At 39.8% G+C, this 13866-nt stretch overlaps 1 protein-coding gene across 1 annotated transcript in view; it reads right to left on the minus strand.

Moving 5' to 3' along the window:
* Positions 1-1215: 1215 nt before the first annotated feature.
* Positions 1216-13866, minus strand: part of LOC106136526 (protein transport protein Sec24C) — a 28368-nt gene continuing 15717 nt past the window's right edge. Inside the window, exons 13-18 of the mRNA XM_060951465.1 lie at positions 12947-13115; positions 12157-12369; positions 9219-10628; positions 8260-8430; positions 7454-7647; positions 1216-4633 (exon numbers count right to left, since the gene is read on the minus strand). Coding sequence (XP_060807448.1) covers positions 4496-4633; positions 7454-7647; positions 8260-8430; positions 9219-10628; positions 12157-12369; positions 12947-13115 — 2295 coding nt within the window. The 3' untranslated portion in view covers positions 1216-4495. The remainder of the gene's footprint in view (positions 4634-7453; positions 7648-8259; positions 8431-9218; positions 10629-12156; positions 12370-12946; positions 13116-13866) is intronic.

Consider the following 13866-nt stretch of genomic DNA (forward strand, 5'->3'; position numbering starts at 1 on the left):
AGGTTTTCAAAACACGATAAATAGTTGTATTGAAAATTCAGTATTTCTGCATATTTTTTTTTCTACACTCTTATTTTATTTAAAGTCCCACGAGGAAGATACAATACATTAATAATTTACGAACGGAGTAAGGTATGTACCTACCCATAATCCTTTTTAGTTGGTAAATATATTTCCCCTTCACCAACATACTCAAATTTTCATTCATTTTATTATAAAGTGTAACAGACATCCATACTGACATACTCATAAACTTTCCCATTTATGATATTAGTAGGATTACATTTACCCTTTACAGGTACAAAAAAAAATGCTAGAAAAACTCCTAGTGGTGCTTCTTCAGATATTCACCCTGGTGATCCACATTACCTGTTGCAAGAACAGGCCTGTTCACCCCATCCCGTGCCCTTACAAGGGGCCTATCATTGAGGTGTCCTACCCTAGGCAGGTTAGTGGCGATATACATACTCTTTCCAAGAGGGATAGGCGGAGACCTACATTTATAAGTCTTCATGCAAACTCATCGGTTTGGGGTATTTTGACTATGTAAAATTAAGCTAAACAGATGAACGTGGCCTATCAGTCTTTTCAAAACTGTCGGCTCTGTCTACCCCGCAAGGGATATAGACGTGATAAGTATGTATGTCTGGTAAGGACAATCTATATACATATATACTGAAAAATGCGAAAGTTTGTTGGTTTTCATGTCATTTGGCATTCATGTAAGTAGTGCATAAATATTTTTAATATTCAATATTTTGTTTTCAGAAAAGGAAGCGCACCTTTCAGCCATAGCCAACAGTTTACAAGACCTGAATTATTTCTAACGCAATGCATTATTTTATGTAAACAATAAAAATGTTTTAGTATAAAACAAATTTTGATTTAGAATGACTGGTTCGAAGAATTTTTTTTTGCTATGCCGCATCCAATCGACATCCTCCACTTTTGAAGTCGGTACAATTTCTAAAACCTTCTCCTTACACACAAACACTTTTCTAAAAAACGGCATCAAAATTAATTCAGTGAAACGAGAGTTAATCGCGAACATAAATACATACAGGTGAAACTGAGAACCACCTTTTGTTTGAGGGCGGTTCAAAATATTAATTAGAAAAAAAACAACGGTTGATCTAACATTATTTCTTTCAAACTACCCAGTGAGACAAAATATATATATATATACAGCGTATGAACAGACAATAAAAAAAACCATCATAATAATTCAAATATATTTATGTACACTCCAATACATGCGAGCCTTAGGTACATTACTGTTAGATAATATTATAAATTCTAACCTACAAATAAATCATAACATTCGCGATTCATATAAATCTAACAGCAACTATTAGACGAACATACATCAACTAACTATTGCCCGTGGTACCTACATACCTTAAAATTTATTACACATACATACATAAAATCACGACTCTTTCCCGGAGGGGAAGGCAGAGAATACCTCTTTCCACTATTCTTTATTTATTACACAATTTTAGAAAATTCAATAGACATTCCACACTACCTATATACGAATTACAGCATTTAAGATTTACTTAATTGTGCGTTATTAGATTAATTATTTAACTCGTATATAAATAACAAAAACGTGGAATCAAATTTTGTTGATTATGATCACCCAGGTGACCAAATTGGTATTAACCACGATTTTGCTTAAGACATTTTTTTTTAAATAATCTAAATATTTTTAACAATTTTGAAATTATATACATAGTTGCCAATGAGTTATCCAAAACAAGAAATAAGCTGGTGTTTAGCTCTGTTCTCCTGAGGAGGAGCCCGGGGTCCGATTATACACCACGTTCCCAAATTGGCAAAATTAGTTTAAAATACAGTGAAAGGTAAACCTGGTCATGTTGACATGGTCAGTAGCATAACTTAAGGCATCAACTTGTAACGAAAAAATATTTAAAAATACATTACACTAAACGTTTTAGGAAAATGCCTATTATATAATAACATAAAATCACGTCTCGTTCCCCGAGGGGTGAGCAGAGACTACATTTTCCCACTTGCCACGATCTCTGCATACTTATTACATTTTTACAATTTCTATTTGATCTACTAATTTTAATAAATTTAGTTTGGATTAGAATAACATTGCGAATACACACTCGCTATCTTTTTCTATAACAAAATATTTAAAAATCGACAATAAATGATGAAATGTGAAATAAAAATATAATACAATATTTATGTAATTAAGTATTTTCTAGATTAAAAATAGCTAATTGTAGATACAAATCTAAGAATATCCATAATATTAGAAAAAAAACCTAACCATAATACTAGCAATATTTAGTAAATAACATAAAAAATGATTTCTTCAACGAGGCTACTTGTCAATGAAAAACCCCCACTGTTCACTATTTTTCCATAAGTTCATAATTAGTAGCTTCAAAACTAACTAAAAAAATATTGAATATTAAAGTAATGCCTTAATATTGAATTATATGGAAGTTTTTAGTAGTACGAGTAACAAGTTCTACGCATGTATGTATATAAAAATCTTATGTAATGTATGTAAATCAGAAACTAATGGGCTGAATTTTAAAACTTCAGGTAACTTTATTTTGATCTGTTACAGATATATTTAGTAATACAGATATATTTAGTAATACAGATATATTTAGTAATACAGATATATTTAGTATACAGTATATATTTAACTGAGCCACAACAACTCGTGGCTGGGTTTAAAATATATGTATTAAATTTATTTATTTACTTATTTACGACAATTATACAACGGTAGTAGTACACAGATGCTTACATATCTCGGTGCGCACAGCCGCCATTTTGAATAAAGTTAAATTCCGAATTACACATTATTTCTGTGGTAGACCAGAAGCTTTAATGATTTTGTTCTGTGTAAGTACTAAGATTAAATATCTACTTAAACCACACGCTTTCCATGCAACATACCTACATTAAAAATTTCATCAGAGTCCCGAAAAACCCCGACTATCCCACGAGTCCCATTGAGTTCTCCCACGGTAGAAAGAAGAACTGCTTCCGCAAGTCAATGACGCACACAGTGAAATCATCATTTAATAAAAAAATAAAGCTTCAAAAATAAACATTTATTGTTGATACATTTTTAGAGGATTATATTTTATTATATTAAAATTTCTATTCTACTAATAATAACAATTTACATTATACATCTCTTTCATATAATAACGCATTCCTAAATACCAATTATATTTTCATGTGTTGGCTTCTAATTCGAGGTCCGTTAAGAAAATTAACAAATGGCAGGTTACAAAGACAAGAAAAAATAAGATTTAATGTCATTTCACAGTTAGAGGAGCCGAATAGCCTAATTGAAACCTTTTGATACACTTCATTAAGACTTTATAGAAACGCTCGTATTTGTATGCACTAGAAATGACGCAAGAAATAATGACATTTCAAAGACCAATTGTATACCTCTGAATTTCACATTATAACACTGTACTGAGAAATTAGATAAAAATATGACACAAATAAATGAAATACAATGCCAGATAATACAAGACATTATTTCATATTTAGATTAAACTAACAGATGTTATTTCAACACAAGTAATAATGACATTTCTAAGTTCGCTGATATAAAAGGCTGTACTCTTAATACGCCCTCATTTCCTTATGTATATAAAACTCACATTGTAACAATAGTGAAATTTTATAGTCCAACAGTACACCTATGAGTATGATGTGTACAATTATGATGAGTACAACTATGAGGATGATGATGTGAATCTTGTCTACACAATATAAAATATACTGTTAATTTTACATTGTCTAGACAAAATTCACATTTACAAAGAAGATAAATAATGACACAAGTAAAAATTACATTTCATGTTCCAATGGTGCTAATAATACAAAGACTTTAAATATCATTCCGATGTTATAGAAAGGCACACACTTTTAACGCACTAGAAATGAGGCAAACTATAATGACACAAGAACCAATGACATCTCAACGCAATTAATAATGACAGTTCGATAATATTAGAGGTTGTAACTTTTAATAAGCCCCGTACAAATGCTATAGCAGCGCTCTGACCTCCTAGTGTACATGACAGAGTATATTCACCTTAAAACACAGAACTAAGTAATGACGCAAGTTATAATGATATTTCAAAGTCCGAGAATTTAAGAGGCTTTACTCTTAATAAGCCCCGTACAAATGCTATAGCAGCGCCCTGACCTCCTAGTGTACATGACAGAGTATATTCACCTTAAAACACAGAACTAAGTAATGACGCAAGTTATAATGATATTTCAAAGTCCGATAGTTTAAGAGGCTTTACTCTTAATAAGCCCCGTACAAATGCTATAGCAGCGCCCTGACCTCCTAGTGTACATGACAGAGTATATTCACCTTAAAACACAGAACTAAGTAATGACGCAAGTTATAATGATATTTCAAAGTCCGAGAATTTAAGAGGCTTTACTCTTAATAAGCCCCGTACAAATGCTATAGGAGCGCTCTGACCTCCTTGTGTATATGACACAGGAAGTCCACATACGAAGCGCTGCCGTCGACGCCTCGGTCTTCGACTAGGAAATGACGCAAAACGGTCTCGAGTTTGTCGTGTTGTCGCATTATTGTTAGCTGTAACAAAAATATTAAGATATTATAATTAATAAAAATATGTATGTGTAAAACAATTGTCAATATTTTCATTTTTTTTCATAAATATCATTTTAAGATTAATGTTAACTTAGTTGGCGAATAAATTGAATATGAATGTTTTGAGTGTAATAAACTATCTTTAGAAGTTATACTAAGGGAGGGAATACATTTTATTTTTTTATTTAAGTACAAAATAATTCTTTCTCCTAGGTGTCAATACTGGTTACATCCTCACCTCTTTGGAGTAGGGGTGCGTATCATGATTTTACCTATCTTACCTCTTGTTACTACTATGGATAAGGATGCATTTTATCACAAGTGTTTTAAATTCCCACCTAATTTGGTTAGTTTATAAATCAATGACGTTAAAACTAACATTTAAGTGTTTATTATTCATTAGGAAAGAAATCCTACATACATACATATAATAACGTTCACATCCCTTGCGGAGTAGACAGAGCCAACAATCTTAAAAAGACTGATAGGCCACGTTTAGCTGTTTGACTTAATGATAAAATTGAGATTCAAATAGTGACAGGTTGCTAGTCTGTCGCCTAAAAGAAGAATCCCAAGTTTATAAGCCTATCCCTTAGTCGTCTTTTACGACATCCATGGGAAAGAGATGGAGTGGTCCTATTCTTTCTTTTCTAATGGTGCCGGAAACCACACGGCACACGACGGCAAAAAAATCCTGGTTTAATAAAATGGACACACAAACCAACATCTTTTATCTTCACATTGTGGACAGAGCCTCTTATTGTCAAGCTGAGAGGTCACATAGAGAAATTTTATTGTTGCCACGTTTAGAGGTACAGACAGTTATACGAATTCAATAATTCACACGCCCATCACCCAAACACCCAGGTTTTTTTTCTAGTATCTTTCTCGTATACCCTAAAGATGGCGACATCAGTCACAAAACTCGAACCCCCAAAATCATCACACGCCCTTCACCAAGACTGAAGTTTAAGTACAGTCTTTTCAAACAAATTTAGAAAATCATCGTCACGACATACTAACCTTTTTTGGGCAAAATGGTGTGTCTAAATTGCACAGAAAAACTTTTCACCGAAAGCACGTTTCGTCGACTTTTTTCATAAAGCTTGCTTTATGCATAAGTTTTATATATGTATATGCTGTAACCTAATCTTATTGTCCCTAGCGGAACTAAGGGATATGCCCTCAATCGCCTTTTACGACATCCATAGGAAAGATATAACCTAATTATAGAATACTATTACACACGCCATTTTTTCAACTGAATAAAAATATTTTTTTTTGACAAATCGTGCTCTCGGCGAAGCATTCAAATAAAAAAACAGCGGCCAACCCAAAACGCCCAAAAAAAAAAAAATTCACTCGTCCGTCCACCAAAAGACCTACGCCAATTTCTGAACGGCCTTATGCATGCTCATGAGGAATTCAATGTAGGTGGCGCCACCGTCGAGAGCGCGATCCTCCACCAGATGTCGGCGGAACAGCGACTCGCGCTTGCCGAATTGGTGGACAATGTCCAACTGCATGCATTGTCATGGAATTAGTCTAATTGTGTCATGAACCGCATGCATACATACATACATAAAATCACGCCTCTTTCCCGGAGGGGTACGCAGAGACTACCTCTTTCCATTTGCCACGATCTCTGCATACTTCCTTCGCTTCGTCCACATTCATAACTCTCTTCATGCAAGCTCGGCGGTTTCGGGTACTCTTGACCTGACCCTTTACCAGGACGTCCTTAATTTGATCAAGATACGTTCGTCTAGGTCTAGGTTCATGAACCGCATGCGTGGTAGAATTAGTCGTGAGTCTTCTCCTGATTAAGTCCCGGTCGCATCCTCACCGCTCTGGAGAGGAGCCCGGGGTGTGCCTTTGACCATGAATCCTGGATTTGGTGAGTCGGGTTTTTGCACGAAGCGACTCCCGTCTGACCTCCGCAACCTTTGCAGGTAAACCTAAACCGTATTGGATCCGTGGTTACACATCCAGTTGCCTGAATGTGCTGGTCTTTCCCTCACCTTAAGAGCGTCGGTTAGTATTCAAACTAATGTACATATAACTTTGAAAATAGTCATTGGTACACCATAATCACCATAACTTTGAAAATGGTCATTCGTAGATGGCCGTGGTGGGGATTTGAACCTGTGCATTTTTTGTGTATCATTTTAACCGGGCACCTTACTGATTCGACCATAGCCGCACTTGTAGTTTTGGGTGACATACAGAAAATCTGACAGGAAAATGTCTGGTCTACTGTAGTCTTTATTTGCGTATGTAAATGTTATATATATAATTGTACCCGGTCTACCAGAGATGGCGCTGATATAGTTTATTAAAACGCGGTTTTTAAAATGTTTATATATCTTGGGAACCGAGCTTTTCTCGAACCTAGGACCTTGATAAATCGATTCCTTGAGCCGAAAAGCCCCTAATCTGTAACTTTCATGGAAATCGTTGGAGCCGTTTCCGAGATCCTGATTATATATACAAGAATTGCTCGTTTAAATATATCAGACTAGAGGCCGCCCGCGACTTCGTCCGCATGGAAACCCTATCAATCCCGCGGGAACTCTGGGATAAAAAGTAGCCTATGTGTTATTCTGGGTCTTCAGCTACCTACATACCAAATTTCATGGTAATCGGTTCAGTAGTTTTTGCGTGAAAGAGTAACAAACATCCATACATCCATACAAACTTTCGCCTTTATAATAGTAGAAGAATATACATATATAATTACATGTAATCTATATACAAGTTATTGTGACATTAAATATAATATATATACATATATTAACTGACCCTCATAGCCGCCCTCCTCCTGACCCGGGCGTCGTCCACCAGCGCCCGGACCCTGGCGCTGGCCGCGTTGTCCAGCGCGGGCAGCTCGCACACCTGCGCGTCTATCTGCTGCGCGGACGCCGCTCCGAACACGTCGCGCACGAACTCCGGCGGCGCCTGCGACCCCACCCACACCAGCATGTGGACGCCGTTCTCTGCGTACACGGAGGGAGAATTGTTAACATACATACATATGTTCACGTCTATATCCCTTGCGGGGTAGACAGAGCCAACAGTCTTGAAAGGACTGAATGGCCACGTTCAGCTGTTTGGCTTAATGATAGAATTGAGATTCAAATAGTGACAGTTTGCTTGCCCATCGCCTAAAAAAGAATCCCAAGTTTGTTAGCCTATCCCTTAGTCGCCTTTTACGACATCCATGGGAAAGAGATGGAGTGGTTCTATTATTTTTTGCATTGGTGCTCTTAAAAAAAATATAAAACAACGGACAATCTACTCTGGAAAAACAAACACATTTTTGAAAAACCTCTCTTTACATGTACAGTATTTACTGAGTTCGAATCCTGGCTAGGGTATGTTGAGATGTGAACTCTTTCTCATTGGTTTGGAGTGTATCCCAAGTGAATCCCAAGTTTATAAGCCTATCCCTTAGTCGCCTTTTACGACATCCACGGGAAAGAGATAGAGTGAGAGTCCTATTCTTTTTTGTATTAATGCCGGGAACCACACGGCACATAATTTATTTGAATATTATTTTTGTTCAGAATATATTCTTAACTGGCCAGTCCAATCCGTTAAGCACTCACCGAGCAGATAGACTCCCCTGTCGCTCATCTTGTCCACGCTGGCCCGGAGCGGAGTGTTGCCAGCATGTAGCGGCAACAGTCTAGGGTACGTGTACACGACTGAAGTGCTCACGTCCGCCGTGAGGGCTCTGTACATGGCGCAGGAGCGGTCGTCGCAGGTCAAATCTGGACCTGGGAAGTAAACATTCATCTTATATATTTAAACATTAATTTATCTTGCTCTGCGCCAACGCCGATCTCCTGTTTGGTCTCCTTCCACCCAAAGGTTGACTGGAAGAGATTGCTTTAGCGATAAGTCCGCCTTTGTACCATCTATATCTGCTTTGTGTTGTTTTGTATGTTTTCTCTTATGGTGCAATAAAGAGTTTTATCTATCTATCTATATATAAAATTCTCGTGTCACAATGTTCGTTCCCGTACTCCTCCGAAACGGCTTGACCAATAATTCTCATGAAATTTTGTGTGCATATTGAGTAGATTAGAGAATCGGTCAACATCTACTTTTCATACCCACAAAATGTAAAAAAAAAACATTTGCCGGGACAGCTAGTTTATAAATAATATAGGTATTAAACGCACACAACGTATTTTATTTCGGACGTTTCGAATCATGTTACAATGATCCGTTGTCATCGAGAGACTGAGAAACAGCAGTTTATTAAAAAATAGAATAGAATAGATTTATTTTCAAAATTGGATACAAGGTATCACTTATTGACGTCCATCACTTAAATCTAATTATAACTCCTACCGCTTCCAAAGTGCATGTGTAGAAGAAGCGGCGGAACAGACTACACTGCAGCATTTCCAGCGGACGTCAATTTACAAATATAGATATCTTAAAACTAAATCTTGGACGAATGCACATTATCTACATTAAAAAACATGAATGAATGTAAAACTAATTATTTCAATACAAATATTTTGTTGTAGAAGTATAATGAGAGAGAAAGAGTCACCTCCAGCAATGGCGTCGGAGCGCAGCAGGCAGTTGGTGTAGAGAGGCAGCAGCTTCATGGACTCGGGCAGCACCAGCTGGCCGGCGGAGGAGGGCGAGGCGCAGTGTGTATAATGAGAGAGAGAGAGAGAGTCACCTCCAGCAATGGCGTCGGAGCGCAGCAGGCAGTTGGTGTAGAGAGGCAGCAGCTTCATGGACTCGGGCAGCACCAGCTGGCCGGCGGAGGAGGGCGAGGCGCAGTGTGTATAATGAGAGAGAGAGAGAGAGTCACCTCCAGCAATGGCGTCGGAGCGCAGCAGGCAGTTGGTGTAGAGAGGCAGCAGCTTCATGGACTCGGGCAGCACCAGCTGGCCGGCGGAGGAGGGCGAGGCGCAGTGTGTATAATGAGAGAGAGAGAGAGAGTCACCTCCAGCAATGGCGTCGGAGCGCAGCAGGCAGTTGGTGTAGAGAGGCAGCAGCTTCATGGACTCGGGCAGCACCAGCTGGCCGGCGGAGGAGGGCGAGGCGCAGTGTGTATAATGAGAGAGAGAGAGAGAGTCACCTCCAGCAATGGCGTCGGAGCGCAGCAGGCAGTTGGTGTAGAGAGGCAGCAGCTTCATGGACTCGGGCAGCACCAGCTGGCCGGCGGAGGAGGGCGAGGCGCAGTGTGTATAATGAGAGAGAGAGAGAGAGTCACCTCCAGCAATGGCGTCGGAGCGCAGCAGGCAGTTGGTGTAGAGAGGCAGCAGCTTCATGGACTCGGGCAGCACCAGCTGGCCGGCGGAGGAGGGCGAGGCGCAGTGTGTATAATGAGAGAGAGAGAGAGAGTCACCTCCAGCAATGGCGTCGGAGCGCAGCAGGCAGTTGGTGTAGAGAGGCAGCAGCTTCATGGACTCGGGCAGCACCAGCTGGCCGGCGGAGGAGGGCGAGGCGCAGTGTGTATAATGAGAGAGAGAGAGAGAGTCACCTCCAGCAATGGCGTCGGAGCGCAGCAGGCAGTTGGTGTAGAGAGGCAGCAGCTTCATGGACTCGGGCAGCACCAGCTGGCCGGCGGAGGAGGGCGAGGCGCAGTGTGTATAATGAGAGAGAGAGAGAGAGTCACCTCCAGCAATGGCGTCGGAGCGCAGCAGGCAGTTGGTGTAGAGAGGCAGCAGCTTCATGGACTCGGGCAGCACCAGCTGGCCGGCGGAGGAGGGCGAGGCGCAGTGTGTATAATGAGAGAGAGAGAGAGAGTCACCTCCAGCAATGGCGTCGGAGCGCAGCAGGCAGTTGGTGTAGAGAGGCAGCAGCTTCATGGACTCGGGCAGCACCAGCTGGCCGGCGGAGGAGGGCGAGGCGCAGTGCCGCCGGTAGCAGGCCAGCGAGCGCGCGCAGCGGGTCGACAGGCCTTCCCTCACGGCGCGCGGGGCGGAGTCCCGCAGCGCCCACACCGCTAACGACAAAGAGGAAAGTTCACAAGTTGAGCCAACAGTCTTGAAAATAATAATAAACCACGTTCAGCTGTTTGGCTTACTGATAGAATTGAGATTCATATAAAGTGACAGGTCGCAAGCCCGTCACCTAAAAGAAGAATCCCAAATTTATAAGCCTTAGTCGCCTTTTACGACATCCATGGGAAAGAGATGGAGTGGTCCTATTCTTTTTGATATTGGTGCCGGGAACCACATGGCATTAGAGTCTTATTGTTATAATTAACTTCGGTAGCTTAATCAAAACTAGGGCCAAAACCGTTTCAAGAAACTAGACATCCTCTCCAAGGTGCGATGGTATTTTACTCCAGGCCAACTGCTGAAACTACACAACTTAGGTCTGTTCATGCATGGAATACTGTTGTGTCAGCTGTGTCATGGTTCCGCCCGGTTTTAGCTTGAAGCGCTGGATGCTATCAACAAACATGCCAGAAGACGATATTCTGATATGTTTGCGGGAAGGAATGGTGCAAACCTGGTGTTGCTTGATTACTCGCGAGCGTTTGACACTATTAACTAAACAATCCTTATAGCCAAGCTGGCATACTATGGGTTTGAAGGTACTAAAATAAAATGGTTTTCTAGCTATCTGACTAGTCGTTATCTAGTGGAAGTTACTCGTAGTGATAGCACTAGATTTTCATTCAATAATAAGTTTGTTAATAGAAGGGTACCGCAGGGTTCAATATTGAGCCCAATTTTATTTATTTTATACACAGCTGATTTACCAAAGTAAGTAATTAAATGTAAACACCATCTTTACGCAGATGATCTCCAAATGTATTTAAGATATAAGTCTTGTGACACAGATGAAGCTGTTGAGTCTCTTAGAGATCAAGATTTCATTGTATGAGCGACACATCCTGACAATAGGATTATAGTAATGTATTGTTAGAATAAACCTGAAGGGTAAATTTAGATTATTTTCTTCATTATTTTTATAACTGTTACGGTTTTCGATCCAATGGGAATTCTCATGGGAAAAAGTATCATAGGTTACTGTAGAACGTCTAATCCTTTTCAATGCCAAGTTTTGTCGGTATCCTTCAAAAAGTTTTTCAGATTGTTCTTCACGTACCAAACCCGGCCTTTTGTCACTATGTAACCCTGGTATGGAGAAGGTTCCCACATCCTTTGGTGAGGAAGTTAATACAAGTATCCAATTCCACACCCTCTACACATCAGCGAGCTGGTGAGCCACGTTGAGAGTCAGGTAGATTTAAGTAATCAATCATCGCTGGCAAAGATGAGTGTTCAATAGTGTAGATATGTTAGAAACTAAAGAACCAGACTTATGTCCGTGGTGTCACTCCTGTAAAAATTTCCCGGAAGAAAAGTATCGTAGGTTATTCTAGAAGGGCTAATCCAACTCTATGCCAAATTTTGCCAAAATCCGTAAAAGTATTTGAGATTATTCTTCACAAATCAAACCCCGCCTTTTCTCTATATCAATGTATTTAATGTTACCATGGGATAGAGAAGGTTACCCACCTTGTTTGGTGAGGAAGTTGATGCAGGTGTCCAACTCCACACTCCTGTACACGTCAGCGAGCTGGTGAGCCACGTTGAGAGCCAGGTTAAGCACCCTGAGTCGCCGCTGGCCGCTGCGATGGGTGTACAACAAAGCCGCTTGGAGGTAGACGCCATCTTCGTTTGTCAGTTTGTCGTCGTGTTTAATTTCAATGCCAATGGCCTTGTCCGAATCTGGAACAGATTGTGAATATATAAATACAACATATATATTATCAAGTCTGTATCCCTTGTGGGTTAGACAGAGGAAACAGTGTTGAAAATACCGAAAGGCCACAAGATAAACAAACATACATTTGATTTTACTTTCGCGTTGAATTATATTATTTATAAATAACATAATTAAACCGAAACCGCCGAGCTTGCATGGAGAGAGTTATGAATGTGGATGAAGCGAAGGAAGTGTGCAGAGATCATGGCAAGTGGAAAGACGTAGTCTTTACCTACCCCTCTGGAAAAGAGGCGTGATTATATGTATGTATAAATAATATACACTTATTAATTATAAATAATATGCTGCATGCATTATTTCGAAATACTCTGAAATCAATATATTTTTCTTGTTGGAAATGTCCTGCGGATTAATAATGCCTTAAGACTTAATAGTTTTACAATAAATATAATCCAGAATTTAGACGTGCTTCTTGGAAATCAAACAACGTTCGCTAACAAGATATTTCTGAAGATCTAATCCGCCAATCGGAATTCGTGTTACAATATTTAAGTGTTACTGAATGAAGGGATGTCTCACCGATAGCGGCCAGCTCGACGTCGGTGGTGTTGCTCATGAAGAAGTGCCCGAAGAAGTCGGTGGCGCGCACGCCCGTGGAGCTGCGCACGCGCATCACGGCGTCGTGCGCCGTGGGCCGCGCCAGCACGCGCGACACGTCCGAGAGCAGGCGCGGCCCGTCGATGTCCACCTTCCATTTTTGAATTGATTACAAAAATATGTTCCATGTTTTTTTTTCTGAGTGCACAGTATATCTAATTCGCCTCTAATTACCACGTCATTGAGTTCCATGCGGGGTAACGTGATTTACTTTAGTTTCGTTGATCTTCCGGTGAAGAAAAACAGTATTAGGAAACCTACACATTTAGGCAACTGAATGTCTAACTATGATCCGAATGAATGTCTAACTATGATCCTTCTGAATGTCTAACTATGATCTTAATAATACGGGTGATATTGTGAAGGAGTCGCTTCGTGTAAAAACCTGCCAATTCAGGAGCATGCTCAAAGGGCTTCTCTCCAAAGTGGTGAGAAAGGGCGAAAAAGACTAATTCACAGTATATTTATGTAGTTGTCCGCAAGTCAAACTTGGCAACAGGCCTATAGTAACGGCGTTCATATAAAAGGTATTGTGAACAAACAACTCTATGTCAATACATCACAAGTGAGAAATAACGAGAAACTCACCGTAACGTACATATATTAATGTAACTGACCGCTAGTTGACTTGTAACTAGCAAATAGTAGGTTTCATATGATAAAAAAATCTTTTTTGATATTAAAGGTGAATAGACTGGGAGAGACATATAGCAAAATCTGAGAAGAGAAAGAGCGAGAAAAAGCGGGAAATCTAGAGAAGCTCACGGTAAAGTATATATATATTTGTGCCCGGCTGTCAATCTTGGCAGCTGGCCTATAGTAGCGGCGTCTATATAAGAGTT

Source organism: Amyelois transitella, chromosome 25, assembly GCF_032362555.1.
Source record: "Amyelois transitella isolate CPQ chromosome 25, ilAmyTran1.1, whole genome shotgun sequence".
NCBI lineage: Eukaryota > Metazoa > Arthropoda > Insecta > Lepidoptera > Pyralidae > Amyelois > Amyelois transitella.